Below are 21,290 nucleotides of genomic sequence, written 5' to 3'. Positions count from 1 at the left end.
GTGTAAGAATTGATTTGACAAAGGACTAGTCATGCATTAATATTGGCTGGAATTCCAGACAGCTGTTTCTTAGCATCTATCCATTCGGAAATTCTTCACTGAAGTGGGAATTTAGATAATATAACAAAAATATAACCAGAACTTATTACATGTATAAATATTCATTAAATGAAATACTTTAATGCTTATGGGAATTCAAGAAATGCCTAGGGACTAGTATAAGATTAAATTATTAAAATCTGTTTGGTATTGTATGGTAACCTGTACTATTCACATGTCTAGATAATGTCAACATATGTTGTGCTCCTGTAACTTTGTGACCATCACAGTCGCCAAGTAGTTAATGTGTTTGCTGCATATTGAAGACCTGAGTTTGGTTTTCCACAAGGATTGATGCATGAAGTCCGTCTTTGTGTCTTTCACTCCAAAATTGCTTTATTAATGTCAAAAGTAGCGGAAAACATACACTCCCTTACTCATGCCTTTGTGGAATGGGGCCACCACTGTGGTTTAGTGGTAGAGTGTCTGTCGGGGGTTCGATCCCTGGCCGCATCATGCCAAAAGATGTTAAAAGATATTACTTGTTGTTACCCTGCCTGGTGCTCGGCATTATGGGGGTAAAACAAGGGCTGTCAGCTCGGAGTCAGTATACTGTGTCTGAGTGGGGTATTCATGTTAAACTGTGGCATGGTATCTCAGTGGGTTAACACTATAAAATCAGCATTAGTCCAGACTAGTACAAGCAGCGACACACACAATCACACATGTGCATGCATGTCGCAATAATCCCGAATGTGATGTTAAACCCAATTTCACCTCACCTTACCTTTGTAGAAAGGGAACCTCGAAGGCATGTGATGGAATGAAAGAGTTTACTTAACAAATATTTATTGAAAATATCATATTTTCCAGAAACCTACTTATTTTGATGATTCTGAAAGGGAACCTCGAAGGCATGTGATGGAATGAAAGAGTTTACTTAACAAATATTTATTGAAAATATCATATTTTCCAGAAACCTACTTATTTTGATGATTCTGAAACAAAACAGACAAATAAACATGCTTTCTTATGATAAAAAAGAAGAACTTTTGCCACACGTCATTCATAAATCAAATACCTAACACCCATCCAAACATATGTCAATATACAGGCGATGATGGAGAAGTTTGCAGGTCGCGTAGGGTTCAGTGCTGATACAGTTGTGTTGATGTGTAAGAAACATGGAGTAAATCTTTGCTTAACCTCAGCATCATACCCCTCACAGCATCTGCCTGAAGCGATATGTTCCACATGGTTTTACCATTCACACCATCCATTCACTGTATCTGGGGGAAGCCCTGTCACAAGGCTAGATGAGCTTCAGAATGGAGGAGACACAGTGTTGTGTAGGATGTTGTGGCATAGCAGGCAGTGGTTGATGGTCCTCAGGGTTTTATAAAGCTTGCATGACATCCTGTGATTTGCGTGTGACAGGGAAGTGTGCTGGGAAGGCTGATGTGTTGTTGATGTGTGTGGTAATATTTCTTGTGCAGGATAATTGGTAGGGATGTCATGATACACTTTCCTACGATACATATTGGGATACTTAATTCGTGGCAATTTTGTGTAATATTATATATTTCAAAGGGCATAAACACTATTAATAAGGCTTGAAACTTCCTGAATATCTGGTCTCATATTTGAAATCAAAATATCTCATTTTAATCAATAAGTTATTTCAGATAAAACTGGAGTGGCAACATAAGTATTTTCTATTTTTAAATAAAATAACAAATCCCCTGTTCGCGAAATACCTCAGATGCGCAAACAAAATTAAAAAATCAAATATAAATGAAAAGGTCCATGTGTGAAACGACACAGGATTAAAATGTGAATCGAACAGATAAGCGTGTATTGTGTATCGTATCGTTTGAGAATATTATCGATGTATTGGTGAATCGGGACATCCCTAATATTCTGTGACATTTATTATCACCTGCACGGACTAGGTTGTGGAATAAGATTTATTTCTTTGTGTATCAAATATCTTTGGTGCATATCCGTTGCTTCTGATTTCCTAATTATATTCAGACACTGAGCTTTGTCTTGACCCACCTGGCACACTCGATACCGGTAACTGAGACCAGACACAAGGAACTTACTGATTTGCATCCTGCAGGCCTAGGAGGAGTAGTCACAACAATACTGACAAGGAAACCCTGTCTCGCCTGCTGTCACCTATGTTGGCATATGATGTTATGACATGGCATTGTATGGTGTTGCCCAATTATAGGAATGAAGGCAATAGATGAGAGAAAAGCAGAAAAAAACACTGCATTGTCTCAACACTTGGTGACAGTAGGAAGCTGATCAGAGTATGTAGAACAACTAATGGTAGGAACAGGACTTTATAGTCTTCTGTGCTGATTGTATAGTGTGTATGTGTGATGGTGAAGGGTATTTTCATGTTCACAGTTGGAGCAAACTGAGATTGAGGATGGGCCACCACGAGACAAGTTGTACCGGATAGCGGACGAACTGCTGAAGACCGAGCGGGTTTATGTGGAGAGACTGCATCTCCTGCATCAGGTAAGTTTGCAACATCGAAGACTGAAAGGTGTTACCTGTACACCGTCATGCATACCTTCAACAATGCATATTGCAATATGACCTAGATCGATTGGTATATTGTGAAACTTGGTACATTCGTGTATTTCTTTAGGTTTTATCAATAATGACATTAATTGATATTTTCCTGGTACAGCTAATCTCGGATGGATACAACTTGTCACTGTGCCTGGATTAAGTGTTACTATGGTTACAAATACAATTGAGCCTCACGACTTCGAGATCAGTCCCAACAAACATCCACTTCATGTGCATCATTGTGTACTACAAACATCCACTTCATGTGCATCATTGTATACTACAAACATCCACTTCATGTGCATCATTGTGTACTACAAACATCCACTTCATGTGCATCATTGTGTACTACAAACATCCACTTCATGTGCATCATTGTGTACTACAAACATCCACTTCATGTGCATCATTGTGTACTACAAACATCCACTTCATGTGCATCATTGTGTACTACAAACATCCACTTCATGTGCATCATTGTGTACTACAAACATCCACTTCATGTGCATCATTGTGTACTACAAACATCCACTTCATGTGCATCATTGTGTACTACAAACATCCACTCCATGTGCACGATTGTCTACAACTTAACATCCACTTCATGTGCATCATTGTATACTACAAACATCCACTTCATGTGCACGATTGTCTACAACTTAACATCCACTTCATGTGCACGATTGTCTTACACAAACATCCACTTCATGTGCATCATTTTCTACTACAAACATCCACTTCATGTACACGATTGTCTACTACAAACATCCACTTCATGTGCATCATTGTGTACTACAAACATCCACTTCATGTGCATCATTGTCTACTACAAACATCCACTTCATGTGCAACATTGTCTACTTCAAACATCCACTTCATGTGCAACATTGTCTACTACAAACATCCACTTCATGTGCACGATTGTCTACAACTTATAATCCACTTCATGTGCATCATTGTCTACTACGAATATCCACTTCATGTGCACGATTGTCTACTACAAACATCCACTTCATGTGCACGATTGTCTACAACTTAACATCCACCTCATGTGCATCATTGCCTACTACGAATATCCACTTCATGTGCATCATTGTCTACTACAAATATCCACTTCATGTGCACAAATTGTCTACTACAAATTTCCACTTCATTTACAACATTGTCTACTACACATAGCTGCTACATTGCAAAATGTGTCTACTACACATAGTTACTTCACGTACAACATTGTCTATTATTACTACATTGCAATTTACAACACATATCTACTACGTGTGTAAAATTGTCTACTATATGTGCAACATTGTCTACTAGAAACATCCACTTCATGTGCAACATTGTCTACTAGAAACATCCACTTCATGTGCAACATTGTTTACTACAAACATCCATTTCATGTGCAACATTGTCTACTACACATAGCTGCTTCATTGCAAAATGTGTCAACTACTCATAGTTACTACACTTGCAATATTGTCTACTACTGCTACATTGCAATATTGTCTACTATACATATCTACTACATGTGCAACATTGTCTACTACACATGCAACATTGTCTATTACACACAATTACTATGTGTGCAACATGGTCTACTACACGTGCAACATTGTCTACTACACACAATTACTACGTGTGCAACATGGTCTACTGGACACTGCACATACAACATCATCTACGAGACACAACATCTACAATGTGTGCACCATCTACAGTGTGAAACATCTGAGACAGTTGAAATATAGTTGAACCTGTTTTCTGTGGGTGAAACAAGAGACATGTGTCTGAATGAACCCTGAGCCGTGAGTGTAGAGAGGTGGTCGGCAGTGTAGGATAGACCCATGTAGAGAAAAACAAATGTGAAAATTGAGTTCAGTTATTTTCGGAAAGTGGATGAACTTCTCGATGAAGGTGTTGTGGACATAATCTCAAAGGAATCTGAAGACAGTCACAAGATACTTGAGCGAAATGGTGGCAGGCTTAGCCTCACATTAGTGGACTTTCCCCGACAGATTACACACTCATGCCAATGGATGTACCTACAGCCAACAGGTTACATCCCCACACATGCCTTCTGCATAGTCGAGATCTGTGGCTCAAATCACTGACAAATCCAGACGAGGGAGGGGTATTGGGATGGGGGTGGGGAGGTGTAACAGGTGCTCACGGTGCCTCACCCACCTTTGTTTCAGATACAATGCAGTCAGCCGCCCATGTGTGTTTCTTACTTCATCACTGATGTAGCACACACACCATTTTTCAAAATCCTGGAACTGCCCCTGCAGCCCACAACTCCCAAACAGTCAGTAACTCAAGTATCTCTTTCATAAGTGCTATCGGCCCTTTAGAATAGGTCTACAGCAACCAATGCTGGCCTTGATAGGCAACTATACTTGTCGTTAGAAGCGACTGATGGGTGCTCAGGATCGCTGACTTGGTTGATGCATGCACGATCATGTAACACCGAAAATACCAGTCAAATCAGACATTTTGCAGTCACAATCGTACAAGTCCGGCGCACAGACTAATTTCCGGATCCCTGAATGAATGGATCACGTAATGCACGACATTGCTTTTAGAAACAGTAGAGGTACTGTAAACTCCATGTAGATGTACCTGATAATAGCACCATAAAGCACCATAAACAATCACAGAGTAGGGACAAAAGCTATGCCATGTTGGTTCCTGATTATAAACATGGTAACATATTAAGGGTATTAGTCTCAGTCTCAGTCTCAGTCTCAGTCTCATTCAACCCCTTCCCTCACAGCATTGCCTGTCCCTACCCTTCCAGTCTGTCTCCTGGACCCTAGAGAATAAAAGAGAAAAATATTACAACTCAAGTCTAGAATGATTTGGCTGAAGTTAAGGATTGTTCTGGGCTCTGTTCGAATTTTATTTTTTATGTTGAAGATTATATATGTTGAAATAAGATAACTTTATTTCTGGACTACATGTCAGTCTCCCGCCTTCATGCCCCCCCCCCCCCGCCCCCAAGTGAGGCAGCTAATCAGAGATGTTTCACCAGCCTCCATTCCAGGATGTGTATAGTATGAATACCATCGGCAGGTCAGATGGAATCTAGATTGACTCCTCTCGCCCTGGGCCAGGCCACCTACTTAGACAGATTAACCTCACTCTCAGGTGGAAGTTCGGCTCGTTTCCTAATGATAGAGAACAGTTACTTGGGAATACTCAAATTGTGTTGATGACTTAAGTATATTTACATTTTGAGAATTGTTTTTACAAAGAAGTGCTCTGGCACAGTTTGTTTGAAGTAAATGTAGGTCTGCATATAGAAAAACAAGAGTTTACTATGAGGATTCCTTCAGTAGTGAGTAAACTGCATAAAGCATCATAAAGCTCCTACTTACATACACAACATGCAATGTCTCTGTTAGGTTGTCGGTTTTCTCATCAAGTTTAGAAAAAGACCAATATTTAGGAACGTAACAAAGGTTTATGAAGTTAAAGAAATAAATATTTTTGAATGTTTGCGTAAATTAATGGCATAAATGAAAAAAAAAAATTAATTTGAAAAATCTATATCATTTGTCCAAATCTTTATAAATTATGCTGCAGAAATGTGTTCATTATTTATAAATTGCATATGCTGTATATATGGTAGAGTACATCGTAGACAGATATTTTTTACATGGAAACCAGTTCTAAGGAAAGTTGTGTATTATACTCATTTCCCTTACATTTATCTGTTCAATGTATTGTGTTCTCTTCACAACTAATAGTCCCCCTGTCCCCCATTGTGATATTGCTAGAATACTGCTAAAAGCTGCGTAAAACTACACTCACTCCCTCACTTTAGTCTCCCACATATTGAAGGTATGACTCAAACGTTTTATTGACCTGTGATAGGTGCATATACAAATATATATGTTGAATTATGTGCAGTTTTAATAGGGTCGTGTTAGTTTGATTTCATCTCAGCCAGTGTTCAACATCTCCCTTCCAGTTAAGATACCAACCTAATCTTTATTGCTCTCTTGCTAGCCATGAATGCCTGCAAGTTTATATGTAACCACCTGACAGCATGCCAGGCGAGATAGGAGCCATATTGAAAATACTGACTCAGCTTGAACAATCTTATCAGAATGGAGGTAACAACATTGTCCATATCTGGCTTATCTGTCTCAAGTGTTGTAGCAGACAGGAGATGTCAACACTGACATCATAGGTGGGGACGCGAAGATGGGCCAGATATTTCATGTAGCCTTGACAAGGGCAGGAACAGAAGTGCACCTCTTGTGTCATTAGACAGTCTAATATCAGATCTCAGTTCTCGCTACCGCTCTGAGAACATCCCATTGTGGGTCACGTCAGAACCACTTTAGCATCTTGCGGTGATTGGTAGACGATTGGGTTTATTTGGAAATTAATTTGTTAAAATTTTGGGTATTAAATTTGCTATTATAGAACTTTTGCCATGAATGGTTTTAGTTATTAATATTCATCAATATCCTGTTTTAATGAATGAAAGATTTCAAGGACAAATTCAATGAATATATCTTCGGTATGTTGAATCCCAAGTCTTAAAACTCAATATTCTGACGGAACATTTTAGGAACAAAAGTATTTTACATATGTATGTTAAAAAGTAATCAATACATCTGCTTGGAAACTGAATTAAATCCTATCATTACAGTATGCCTCTCCGTTCTTCCAGTGTATTCTTCTATTTGGTATTGTGTAGGAGTAAGACATTAACCAACAGGGAGGCCATGTAGGCAACAGACTGTGATGTTTAAACTGAGAGTGGGAGTGAGGTAAGCCTGTGTATGTGGTGAAGGAAGAGATTAACTCGGGGCAAGACAGGAAGCTGGCCCTACCAGGCAGTAACTGTAGGTAGTTCTAGGGAACTAGTACACACCTCACTGGGGGCTCCATTTGGTGTTTATCAATAGTAGTGTTTGGGGAAACATCATTTAACCCACAGTAGGAAATATGTCTGCCATTCAAACAGTTTCCTTGTTTGGGAAGTTGAGAGGTGGTATTTCAGAGCTGATTTTACAAACAGCATGAACAACAAATGCCTTTTTGATCAAGAAATATTGAAACAGTCATGTAAATTACAAGATTGTTTAAAAAGGTCTATGGAATATTCTTTCATTATCCATTTATTGTTATAGAAACATGTCTGGAATGTAACTAGGTTAATCGTATTCTATATTTCAATGACTTTGTTAATTTCATATTTCCATTTGTCCCATTTCCTATCATCAGCGATTCTTGTGATAGATGTTACTCCATGCATTAAGTTTGTTTGTCAATCAGTGGGGCAGCCTAGTGGTTTAAGCGTTTGCTCGTCACTCCGGGAACCCAACCATGTGTGAAGCCTATTTCTGGTGTCCCCTGACTTGATATTGCTGGAATATTGCTAAAACAATACTCACTCACTCTCTCACTTACTCTTTCAATCCAAAATGCATCTTATCAAGGCTGCTTTTCAGCCATTTTCAGCATTTCTCCTGCAATAAGTGCCAGTCCTGTGTCATGACTGTGAAATGTAATTATAATAATAATAATAATAATAATAATAATAATGTAGGGTACTTAATATTGTTGTGCTAGCCTCCTCCATACACTGATATATATATTTTTTTTGCTAAAAGCCTAGGCAAGTCTAGATCAAACTAAACCAAGTCTAGTTTCCTTGAACAGCAGAAGAGGAAATGACTTTTGAAAAAAAATTAAAAAATTTTAAAGAAATGTTTTCATAGTCTAAGTGTTAGTCATAATACGGTAAGTGATACATCCATCCGTCCAGTCATCCACTCATCCATACAGCCTGTACCAATCTTGCCCCTGTCTCTGCAGCAATATCCAGATTTGGCATCGGCTTCTCACTGTGTCAGTGCACCTCCCTGTATCACCATCTATCACATGACTACCCTTCTCTCTCATCTGTTCACAGGTGTTCCACTTTCGCATCACGATGCAGAACCGGACGCAGAACATGCTTCCGCCAGAGGCCATCACACAGATGTTCTCAAACATCGAAAGCATCTTCCAGTTCCATCACGACTTTCTTCTTCCACAGTTGGAGGACCGCATGAGCAAGTGGTAGGTGCCGCTGCCTGGCTCCACACATCTCACACCAGACATGTGCAGCACACAAGCTGCCTGGCTCCACACATCTCACACCAGACATGTGCAGCACACAAGCTGCCTGGCTCCACACATCTCACACCAGACATGTGCGGCACACAAGCTGCCTGGCTCCACACATCTCACACCAGACATGTACCTTTTGATTTCCACCCGTGAAGATCCAGGGTAGAATAGGTCTTCAGCAACCCATGCTTGCCATAAAAGGCGACAATGCTTGCGTAAGAGGCGACTAACGGGATCGGGTGGTCAGGTTCCCTGACTTGGTTGATTGATGTCATCGTATCCAAATTGTGTTGATCGATGCTCATGACATAAATCAATAGATTGTCTGGCCCAGACTTTATTTATTTACAGATCGCCGTCACATAGCTGGAATATTGCTAACTGCAGTGTTGAACAACAAACAAACAACCACCTCTTCACAATAAGAACATGGTGTTGCTCTGTCACCTTCAGTGTTACAGCAATGTCACAGTAGCCTCTATGTGATCTGTATTAGACAAACCAGTGGTTGATAACATGAGCATCTCTGCAGTCAGGGTACAATTAGCAAGACATTGGTGACATTATGTTATAGCTTGTTATTCACAAGTGGGACAAATCTCTGAACTTCTGAAACATCAGAAGATGTAGATCCACATTTTCAAAATAATCACAATATTACATGGTAAAGATCAGAACAAAATTGCTTCATCGCTGTTTATTTTTTCTTTGACTATATTATCAATCATCATGATACTGAATGAGACTCCCTTGTGGTGAGAGGCCAGCTGCTACCCCATGTACAGGCTCCTCTACTGTGATGGTCTCGACCCACATATGGAGCCAGACTACTTGGTGTAGCATTCATTTAGACAATACTGACACTCACTTTTCAAATATTTATCCAGGGATGCAAATATTGATTATTACAGGTGGCCATCATCAGAATGATATGAAATTCTGTGTGTGTTTCTCAGACAAATGAAAGGTTTGCTGTTGCAAAAGCACCAGTAGGTTGTATGACGAGACTCACAATGAGAGATGGATGTGTCATTCTTCCCCACAAAATTGTATAATGGAATGTTATCTTTAATTTCTATATTTCAGAACTGCAAATACTCAGTATAGTTTTGTAGATCCCTCAGTTCTTGTATGTCATACGAACAATTGCCACTCCATGCAATTGTCTAGGCGTAATGATAACCTCTTGAAACAATAAACTTGTTTTAAGAAATTTGAAAATGTGTAATTGACTACAAAAATAGTACCTTGTAACAAAGAGCATGTTTTTATATTGTGCCGATCGATCTTTAAAACTAGTTAATTTGTAGATCATCAGCTACATAAGCTTGTTGACGTTTCTGGTGGATGCTAAACATGACTTGAATATTTTTCATATGTCTGAAATTCCTTACAGTTTTGAAACTCTGCATTCATTTAAATGAAGCTTGAATACCACTTTCTGCTTCATGTAGTATGGTGCAAGTACAAACAAAGCTTTGTGCTTCCTTTCATCTTCATTCAATGTTTCTCATCACTGAAGATGTGTCCAGTAGCACCATGTGATTGTCTATAGTAACGAGACTTCAGTGACAAATGCAGACTCTGTTGAGATGGTCACAAGAGCCCTTAGGGAGTACTGCTGTCTTTAACACATGGGTCAAGTGATCTGTGAGGGCACTGGTGACTGTAGGGACTGTTTAGGGCTGACATAGGGAGGGCTAGTCTGTCTCCAAGACCTTAGAGAATAAATTAAAAAGTCCAACTCAAGGCTCGAATGATTGGGCAAGTCTAGATTGCCTCAGCTCTACGTTCCTAGTGGAGGGCTAGGGGCTGGTCAGACGACTGTCAGTGGAGGGCTAGGGGCTGGTCAGACGACTGTCAGTGGAGGGCTGGGGGGCTGGTCAGACGACTTTCAGTGGAGGGGTAGGGGCTGGTCAGACGACTGTCAGTGGAGGTCTAGGGGCTGGTCAGACGACAGTCAGTGGAGGGCTAGGGGCTGGTCAGACGACTGTCAGTGGAGGGCTAGGGGCTGGTCAGACGACTGTCAGTGGAGGGCTAGGGGCTGGTCAGACGACTGTCAGTGGAGGGCTAGGGGCTGGTCAGACGACTGTCAGTGGAGGGCTAGGGGCTGGTCAGACGACTGTCAGTGGAGGGCTGGGGGGCTGGTCAGACGACTTTCAGTGGAGGGGTAGGGGCTGGTCAGACGACTGTCAGTGGAGGTCTAGGGGCTGGTCAGACGACTGTCAGTGGAGGTCTAGGGGCTGGTCAGACGACTGTCAGTGGAGGGCCAGGGGCTGGTCAGACGACTGTCAGTGGAGGGCCAGGGGCTGGTCAGACGACTGTCAGTGGAGGTCTAGGGGCTGGTCAGACGACTGTCAGTGGAGGGATAGGGGCTGGTCAGACGACTGTCAGTGGAGGGCTAGGGGCTGGTCAGACGACTGTCAGTGGAGGGCTGGGGGGCCTGGTCAGACGACTTTCAGTGGAGGGCTAGGGGCTGGTCAGACGACTGTCAGTGGAGGGCTAGGGGCTGGTCAGACGACTGTCAGTGGAGGGCTAGGGGCTGGTCAGACGACTGTCAGTGGAGGGCTAGGGGCTGGTCAGACGACTGTCAGTGGAGGGCTAGGGGCTGGTCAGACGACTGTCAGTGGAGGGCTAGGGGCTGGTCAGACGACTGTCAGTGGAGGGCTAGGGGCTGGTCAGATCAATGCTTCTTAACAGCTGAAATGGATGGAATAACTATTTGGGATAATTTCTTTTGTTTCTTTTCTGTCGTTTTGCACAATAGAGATGTTGCTTCAAACTAGGTCTGTCAAGCCACATGTTTAAACTTTAACCCCTACTGCTGGTTTAGACATTGATGTGAATAATTCTGTTTGAACAAGGAGGTTAATGCCAACTGACTTGGTTTGATGCATCAAGAATGTTTGATGGGTTTCACAATGATGGGGTCTGTATATACTGTCTGTCAGTTATGTTACAGAGTATGGTGAGTAGTGAGGATTAACTACTGATGACATGATGGCTGTGATGATGATGATGATGATGATGATGATGATGATGATGATGATGATGAATAATCTATGTTGACTCCCAGGGACCAGAGTCCGAAGATTGGGGACCTGATGAAGAAGAATGCGCCGTTCCTGAAGCTGTACACAGACTACGTGAAGAACTTCGACAACGCCATGAATCTTATCAACACTTGGCAGGAGAAATCAGTCAAGTTTGCCACCCTCATTCAGGAAATACAGGTAATGATGGAGATGTGTTTGTACAGGTGGTTTAGTGATCGATGGTCAGACTAGCAACAGAACTCAGGTGAACCTCATTTAACTACTTCACGATCCATTTTTAGATCCTTTTATTTCTTTAAATAAATATAAGATTAACCCTTCTTGTGGTAAAGTTACTTCATTAAGCAATATTCACTTACACCCTCACTACAATGATCCCACATTACGCTGACACACCACGACATACATTATGTACTATCCAATGAGATGTCCACTCCAACCATCCCTCTGATCCCTCTCACGGCAGCTGAGTTCTTTGCTTGTTTGTTTGTTGTTTAATGCCGCACTCAGCTGTATTCAAGCTACATGACAGCAATTAATAATTGATTCTGGACCAGACAATCCAGTGATTGACATCATGAGCATTGATCTGCGCAATTGGGATACGGTGACATGCATCAACCACGTCAGCGAGCCTGACTACACAATCCCCTTAGTCGCCTCTTATGGCAAACATGGGTTGCTGAAGACCAATTCTCTACCCAGATCTTCTCACTGAGTGGTGGCCAGGTAACATGGTGCTTCAATTCTGAGTTTCATTTGTTCAGTTGGTTCGTCCCATTCTCCACTTGGGTACAAAGCCCATTTCTGGTTTTCCCTGTCATGATATTGCTGAAACATTGCTAAAAGCAGTGTTATAGCATCCTTACTCACTCACTGGAGTTGTTTCCCTTAGTTGCTGGTGAGGGTTGGTTGGGGTTGAAGCCCAGATCATCCTCATGATGTTGGTCTCAAGCAGTGATCATCCGTGCATGGGTTGACATGTGCTCCTCTGACATCAAGAACAGTTGACTGAAATATTTATGAAAGCAGCTGTAAAGCCCACATGCCTCTCCTCTAGACTATGTATTGCTTCAGCGTACCAGCCTCATATTCTATACAGAGTTACTCCCCCTGAACATAGCCACCACACAGGTGATAGTGTGCCGAGTGTTATTTTGTGTAATGGTGATTTCAGCGAATGCCTGAGTGTGGGTCCCTGTCCTTACAACACCACATGCTGGAACCTATACAGAGAGTTCCACGGTACGAGATGCTGCTCAAAGGTAGGCCTTGATGATGATGATGATGATGATGATAATGATGATATTTTTCAGCACAGTTGTATCACTTGAATTTCAATAAAGAAAAGAAACATAAATATTACTTACTGATAGTTTTGCAGTTGTTTTAATTAAATATGAAAATGACATTGTCTGGCACGTAAATTCTCTTTAGCGATTAAAACACTAAATGAAGCTATGACAATGTCGTACCTTGTACCCTGAAGTGAACCACTGCATTTACAGACTACATCAAGAAGTTGCCATCGCAGTCCCCCGACCACCATGATGCTCAAGGTGAGATGCCGTCATGTCTTGGTGTACAACTTCTTGTATTAAATAAAGTTAAAATTGAAGATGTAAAGAATGGTCACGTTGCAAAATAATAATATGTAGATGTGAATACACAGTGCCTTTTAGAAAGTGGTCAAATGTAACAAATTTTATGTTTGGGATAACACTTTCTGGGTAAAGTACAAATTCAGGTACTATTTTTGGTTGAGCCCCATCCGAGAGTTGAACACACACTCTCAGAGTGAGGCACCTATAGGCCAGGATTGTCCTCATACACACTGGAGACCGTCTCCGTGGTCTAGTGGTAGAGCGGAAAGTTGGAGGTTCAATCCCCAGCTATGTCATACCAAGAGACGTGAATAGATGGTACATGTTGTTACCCTGCCTGGCGCTCGGCATTAAGGGGCTAATACAAGGACTGGTCAGCTCGGGGTCAGTATACTGTGTCTGAGTGAGGTATTCATGTTAAACTGCGGCATGGTATCTCAGTAGGTTAACACTATAACATCAGCATTAGTCCAGACTAGTACAAGCAGCCATACACACAATCACACGAGTGCATGCATGTCGCAATAATCCCGAATGTGATGTTAAACTCAGTTTCACCTCACCTTACGTTTGTAGAAAGGGAACCTCTGCACTGCCTCGAAGGCATGTGATGTGATGAAAGAGTTTACTTAACAAATAGAGCAGAGAGACACACACACGTCACTATATATGACCTTACCTCACCTAATACACATTGAATATGTGGGGTGGTCTCTGTTGTTGCCTGACAGTACTGATAACTATATTTGTGTTGTATTTCTTTCTCCAGCTGCCCTCAATCTTGTTACAACTGCTGCCAAACATTCCAATGAAGCCATGAAGAAAATTGTAAGTTGATGATCAACTCCTTAATTTTCAATGTAGCTGTCATTGTATCAGCAGTATGTGATTTCAAATCAGTCTATTTCATCCAACACTGTCTCATGTGATGTGTATTTAGGAAGCAGTAAGCATAACAGTCTCTCATAACAGACAGTGCTGTGTGTAGTAACAGTTGAAGTCCTAACAACATGGCATCCATCTGGTTGTAGGAGAAGTTCCGAAAGTTGCTGGAGATCCACCAGTCACTCCGTGGAATCAACGTGGACTTCATTAGTCCGACACGCGAGTTGATCAGAGAGGGATCTGTCACCAAGATCTCAGCTCGAAGTGGAGAGAAACAATTGAGATATATATTTTTGGTAATTTACACTTTTATATGAATTATTGTGACTGTTGATTTATGATGCCACTTGTTTTATTTTCACACATTAAAATGATTTTATGCCCTAAAGTCACAATCAAGTAATAATTAGATTTACATCGCTGCCCGCCTTACTAATTGTACATATGTGTCACATCAGTCTGTGTGTTCCATTCTTCCTTAATTTGCATGATGAAATACACTGTGTACCAAAACCCTGAGGCAAGGGATTTAATTGACTGTAAAATTCCATGCCCAGACAAGATGATCTGATCAATAATCAAGACCTTTTTTTGTTATAAAATGGATCTTACCCTGCAAAGTACATGAAATCACTTGAGCGTCTTCATTAAAAACATAAAAAGATTTGGAAAACATGTGAAAATGCCCAGTTGCAAATCCTGCAATGAACAGAAATCTTTACGGCAGTCACCATGTTGTTTATGAACAGAATTTTGATTTCATTACATGATTTTGATTGTACTATGCATAGACTCGTTAGTCCAGCCAAAATGTAACTCCATAATTTCAGCCTAGTTCGGCCACTGTGGAAACTGGACTTTTCTAGTCAGTAAGCTCCCTTGCGTCAGGAGGATGACCATGTGAAAGTCAAACCCAACATTCATGCTACAAGGGAAACACTTCCATCCATGTTAATGTACACAGGTGCCTGGTACAGTTTGTTTAAAGAAAATAAATATTTTTAAGAAATGGAGAAATTTATATAAGACACAAATAGTTCAACTTTTGTGCCATATAGTTACCCCAGTGAGTTTTGAAAGGAAAGGGGGATAGCATATTTCTGTTTCCTAACACTTTGATGTATCAAAAGCAAGGAGGAATGGATCATATAGCCTTTGATTTGCCCTGAGTAAGTGTGAGTGCCGAGAGTACAGTGTCTGACGTACATGGCCTCTGTTTCAGTTCAATGACATGATGTTGATATGCAGTGAGCCACTACTGGGTACATTCCGTGTCCGTGCACAGCTCGATGTGGACGGGATGCAGGTTAGTTACACATGTCTCTTCCTGTAACAGCATGGCATTATTTAGTATGTATAGGGTTGCAGAATTCTCTGTTCCGCCAATGTCAAATTTCCGGATATTTTTTTTACTCAAATAAGTTGAAGTCAATGCGGTTATTATTAGTTCCTTTACAAAGTTATTTTTGGGGTCCAAATGATGATGTTACATGTTGTGACAACATGGGTAAAGAACTTTGCCTCGTCTCATGGTTGATGTAAATTTGCCTGTAACATGTACGAAGATCATCTTGTGAGTGACTGTATACCTGGTTCATGCTCTGTCAACAGGCCTCCCAGCAGTAATGTGGTGAGTCTGTGACTCTGCCATGCTGTACATTTAAAAAATACATAGGACACAAAATGAGCACTTTCATTTGGGTTTTAAAAGATTCAATTAAGAAGCTGCTTACTGCGGGGCATTGCGCTATTACCATTACAGGTGTGATAATTGTGTGAACAGGTCTGCATGGATACAGGTGACATAAAGGTTTGATGATTGTGTTGGCAGGTGAAGGATGGAGATAATCTCAGCATCGCCCACACCTTCTGTGTGATGAGCAGACAGAAGACTATCGAGTTGCTGGACCATGAGTGAGTAGGAACAGTTGTATGTCATCTGTAGGCAACATGCCATATCTCCTTTATGTCATCTGTAGGCAACATGCCACATCTCCTTTATGTCATCTGTAGGCAACATGCCACATCTCCTTTATGTCATCTGTAGGCAACATGCCACATCTCCTTTATGTCATCTGTAGGCAACATGCCACATCTCCTTTATGTCATCTGTAGGCAACATGCCACATCTCCTTTATGTCATCTGTAGGCAACATGCCACATCTCCTTTATGTCATCTGTAGGCAACATGCCACATCTCCTTTATGTCATCTGTAGGCAACATGCCACATCTCCTTTATGTCATCTGTAGGCAACATGCCACATCTCCTTTATGTCATCTGTAGGCGACATGCCACATCTCCTTTATGTCATCTGTAGGCGACATGCCACATCTCCTTTATGTCATCTGTAGGCGACATGCCACATCTCCTTTATGTCATCTGTAGGCAACATGCCACATCTCCTTTATGTCATCTGTAGACAACATGCCACATCTCCTTTATGTCATCTGTAGGCAACATGCCACATCTCCTTTATGTCATCTGTAGGCAACATGCCACATCTCCTTTATGTCATCTGTAGGCAACATACCACATCTCCTTTATGTCATCTGTAGGCAACATGCAACATCTCCTTTATGTCATCTGTAGGCAACATACCACATCTCCTTTATGTCATCTGTAGGAAACATGCCACATCTCCTTTATGTCATCTGTAGGCAACATGCCACATCTCCTTTATGTCATCTGTAGGCAACATACCACATCTCCTTTATGTCATCTGTAGGCAACATGCCACATCTCCTTTATGTCATCTGTAGGCAACATGCCATATCTCCTTTATGTCATCTGTAGGCAACATGCCATATCTCCTTTATGCCATCTGTAGGGAACATACCCTATCTTCTCTCTGTCATCTGTAGGGAACATACCTATCATCTCTCTGTCATCTGTAGGGAACATACCCTGTCTTCTCTCTGTCATCTGTAGGCAACATACCGTATCTTCTCTCTGTCATCTGTAGGGAACATACCGTATCTTCTCTCTGTCATCTGTAGGGAACATACCCTAGCATCTCTCTGTCATCTGTAGGCAACATACCCTGTCTTCTCTCTGTCATCTGTAGGCAACATACCATATCTTCTCTCTGTCATCTGTAGGGAACAAGGAATGGACATATATTACCTATCAATATGTATTGTTTCAGAACTGTTGGAGATGGGCCCACCTGGTACGATGTGAGTTTCCCTTTATTGACTTTTGTTTTGTCTCATTCCCTTCATTGACTCCTGTCTCAAAAGGACAGTAGATATGTTTTGCTTTGTATAATATATAATAATAACAACAACAACAACAATAATACCTCTGTCATTAGAGGAAAATGATCCATATCAACACTGTGTAATCTTCAGGCCCTCTTTTGTAAATTAACCAAATTTATGCCATTACATAGGCTTTGTAGAACTCTAGAAATGTTCAGATGTGAATAGTTGAATTTTGTTGGTAACACATTTTTGGTGCTTCATCGGTGCTGTTTTCAGACAATGTGTTATGTTGCAGGCAATTGAGAAAGTTGTTGATGATTTTTGCCATAAGAAGAAGTTACGAGTCAGCAAGCCCGACGACACTCTGGAATCATTTCAGGAAACCATGGTAATGTTTGTTTAATAGTTGTAAATTCAAATCAGATGTTATTGTAATGATTGAATAACAGATTTATATCTTATCTAAATGGGGCTGTTTAGGAACTAACAGATTTACTATGTCAGACGGATTACTTTCTATATAGGCAGGTGGTTAATGAATCTATCAGTCTCCTGTACATATCACCTGGGTTGGCTACCAAGGGGACCGATCATTTGATATTCTGAGGGTGGGGGGCCTGGGTTGGCTACAAGGGGACCGATCATTTGATGTTCTGGGGGTGGGGGGACTGGGATTTTGTATCCAGATAAGATATTTTTCAGGTAAAGCTACAAAACCAGATATTTTTTCATTTAAAACAATGAGCGTGAAATTCTTTTTAAAAGAAAAACACCTTGCAGCAACAAATAATTAATTTTTTGTAGGGACAGTTTATTTTTTTCAATAAAATCCAACGACCAGAATATAAAGTGGTTGGTCCCTAGCTTATGAGTGATATCCTATTTCTGTTATGTATTGCTGCAATTTTGATGTAAGCAGATTATAACGGTATTCCCACACACTATAATCGGTGATAATCTGTGATAGGGTGTTTCTTCTCTGCCTTTACTCTTGCATGTTGAATCTATGACCAGCTTCCAGACAGTATCCTGGGGCGCCGAGCACCACGCTGGATCCCTGACGATGCTGCCACCATGTGCATGAGATGCCAAGCAGGGTTTTCGGCCTTCCGGCGGCGACATCATTGTCGAGCCTGCGGATGGGTAAGTCTGGAATGTTTAGATTCAGTGATGTGTCTACCAGAACGTTTTTTCTGAAGTACTGTGAAATATCATGATTGAAAATATTATCTGTTCACATGTTTGTACCGTTTCATTCTTTATAAAAATCTGTACAAGGAAGAGGAAAACATTTGTAATATTGATTTCTGTATTCATATGAATATACCTCTTCCTTGAGATTGTGTGTAGGGCCCCAGTTTGGTATAGGAGCTGATCAGAGAAGGCTCAGTCGGAGTCAGGGACTGATTGATGGTGTGGTGTGGCCTGATTGATGGTGTGGTGTGGCCTGATTGATGGTGTGGCCTGATTGATGGTGTGGTGTGGCCTGATTGATGGTGTGGCCTGATTGATGGTGTGGTGTGGCCTGATTGATGGTGTGGTGTGGCCTAATTGATGGTGTGGTGTGGCCTGATTGATGGTGTGGCCTGATTGATGGTGTGGTGTGGCCTGATTGATGGTGTGGTGTGGCCTGATTGATGGTGTGGTCTGATTGATGGTGTGGTGTGGCCTGATTGATGGTGTGGTCTGATTGATGGTGTGGTCTGATTGATGGTGTGGCCTGATTGATGGTGTGGTGTGGCCTGATTGATGGTGTGGTCTGATTGATGGTGTGGCCTGATTTATGGTGTGGTGTGGCCTGATTGATGGTGTGTCCTGATTGATGGTGTGGTGTGTCCTGATTGATGGTGTGGCCTGATTTATGGTGTGTTGTGTCCTGATTGATGGTGTGTCCTGATTGATGGTGTGGTGTGTCCTGATTGATGGTGTGGTGTGGCCTGATTGATGGTGTGGTGTGGCCTGATTGATGGTGTGGTCTGATTGATGGTGTGGTGTGTCCTGATTGATGGTGTGGTCTGATTGATGGTGTGGTCTGATTGATGGTGTGGCCTGATTTATGGTGTGGTCTGATTGATGGTTTGGTGTGTCCTGATTGATGGTGTGGTCTGATTGATGGTGTGGTCTGATTGATGGTGTGGCCTGATTGATGGTGTGGTGATATTACAGCTATATGACAGTATTCTGTAAATAATCGAGTCTGGACCAGTCAATCCAGTGATTGATATCATGAGCATCGATTAACGCAATTGGGATTGATGACATGCATCAACCAAGTCAGAGAGCCTGACCACCCAATCCCGTTAGTCGCCTTTTACAGCAAGCATGGGTTGCTGAAGACCTATTCTACCTATTCTATTCACAGGTCCAAACTTTAATGTCATACTGATCATAATAATGTTGTTTCCTGTTTTGTAGGTTGTATGTGGCAAGTGCTGCAGGAAGGCACCCCTCGCATACATGCAAAACAAAATAGAGCGAGTGTGCGACAAGTGCTATGATGTGATCGTTCACCCAAAGCCTGGCAATGCATCGTCACCCGACAGCGAAAGGGGTTCGCCGCGGAGAAGGGGTGTTCTACAGGTTAGCATTCTTCAAGACAATGTCACGTGATTTGTTGTGGTGTCACTTCATCTATCAAGTAGCGAGCTGATAAACACAAGAAGGACCCACTCATGTTCAAGTGAAAACAATATCACTTGTCACACATGTTTCAGAACCTAGATAATATATAATATGGCACCAGAGATCTTAAGATAAAAAAACCAAAGGAATGGTTAGGATTTATCAAGATACTGATGTTATATGTGGATTGTACTAATCCAAGGGTAGTTCATCTATCTCTATTCATCATGTTGATATGTAAATGTCTCAGGTACAAGCCCAGTTTCTTCTCGATCACATGTTTTCCTTGTATTGATGACTGAAGTTTATAATCTTGTATTGATGAAGTTTATGAGTGCGATACTTGCATCGACTGGGAGCCCCATTCTTACAGTGCTTAATTCTACCTGAGATATTTTGGAGCCTATCTCTCAGTATCAACGTGCATGATCTCTAACACAAAGTTCATCCTCTGCTGCTACAGTTTACAACCCTGCCACTCTCTACAGGTCGTCAGCTGTATCACGACCCCTAGTCCTCCATACACGTGAGGGGCGGTGATTTCATGTGGGTGATTGAGGGGGTGGGTGAACTGGTGGGCAAGAGGTGTTAGATGGTATCCCCATGACAGCTTGTAGGAGGGTTGACACAAAACACCTCAGTAGACATCTTTATAATAATTCTATGATGTTTGAGGCAAATGAATACAAGCCTCCCGTGTATTAACATCACACGTCTTCAGATGTTGCAGATCCTGCATCTCCCCGAGGCAAGAGCGTTAACTGACTATAGAAGTCCAGTTTCCACCCTTGCCAAACTAGGATGTAATTTCATCGTTCGATCATAGTGCCATCAGCTGCTAATACGAGTTATGTCCCATCTATGTCCCTCCTACTGACCAATCAGATTCCCCCTATCCTATCATTATCTTTAAAAAAGATGGCGACTCACTGTCAAGATGATCTGATCGATAATCAAGGTCTATATTGCAATGAAACGGGTCTTACCTCACGAAGTGCATCAAATCGCTTGAACACCATGATTAGAACATGAAAATCTGTGGAAAATGTCTGTTAATCCCCAGTTGACGGTTCTCATCCTCTGTAAATCCTGCAGTTGACCGAAATCTGCAGGTTGAAATACATGTTGTTTACAAACTGGATGTCTAGTTCATTACAC

The 21,290-nt window shown here is 41.5% G+C and overlaps 1 protein-coding gene across 5 annotated transcripts in view; it reads left to right on the top strand.

Moving 5' to 3' along the window:
* The window catches only part of LOC139444821 (FYVE, RhoGEF and PH domain-containing protein 1-like), a 72,170-nt gene that overhangs the window by 39,246 nt on the left and 11,634 nt on the right, over window positions 1-21,290 (top strand). For all 5 annotated transcript variants that reach the window (XM_071225790.1, XM_071225789.1, XM_071225788.1 and 2 more), the window contains 13 exons: window positions 2,458-2,571; window positions 8,561-8,709; window positions 11,837-11,993; window positions 12,994-13,081; window positions 13,325-13,375; window positions 14,190-14,248; window positions 14,452-14,601; window positions 15,528-15,611; window positions 16,137-16,219; window positions 17,453-17,483; window positions 17,806-17,898; window positions 18,525-18,653; window positions 19,926-20,090. In XM_071225790.1, coding sequence (XP_071081891.1) covers window positions 2,458-2,571; window positions 8,561-8,709; window positions 11,837-11,993; window positions 12,994-13,081; window positions 13,325-13,375; window positions 14,190-14,248; window positions 14,452-14,601; window positions 15,528-15,611; window positions 16,137-16,219; window positions 17,453-17,483; window positions 17,806-17,898; window positions 18,525-18,653; window positions 19,926-20,090 — 1,353 coding nt within the window. The remainder of the gene's footprint in view (window positions 1-2,457; window positions 2,572-8,560; window positions 8,710-11,836; window positions 11,994-12,993; window positions 13,082-13,324; window positions 13,376-14,189; window positions 14,249-14,451; window positions 14,602-15,527; window positions 15,612-16,136; window positions 16,220-17,452; window positions 17,484-17,805; window positions 17,899-18,524; window positions 18,654-19,925; window positions 20,091-21,290) is intronic.

The sequence above is a fragment of the Haliotis cracherodii genome, unplaced genomic scaffold (assembly GCF_022045235.1).
Source record: "Haliotis cracherodii isolate W230 unplaced genomic scaffold, xgHalCrac1.p SCAF_6, whole genome shotgun sequence".
Classification (NCBI taxonomy): Eukaryota; Metazoa; Mollusca; class Gastropoda; order Lepetellida; family Haliotidae; genus Haliotis; species Haliotis cracherodii.
This window is presented reverse-complemented; position numbering and strand designations above follow the sequence as displayed.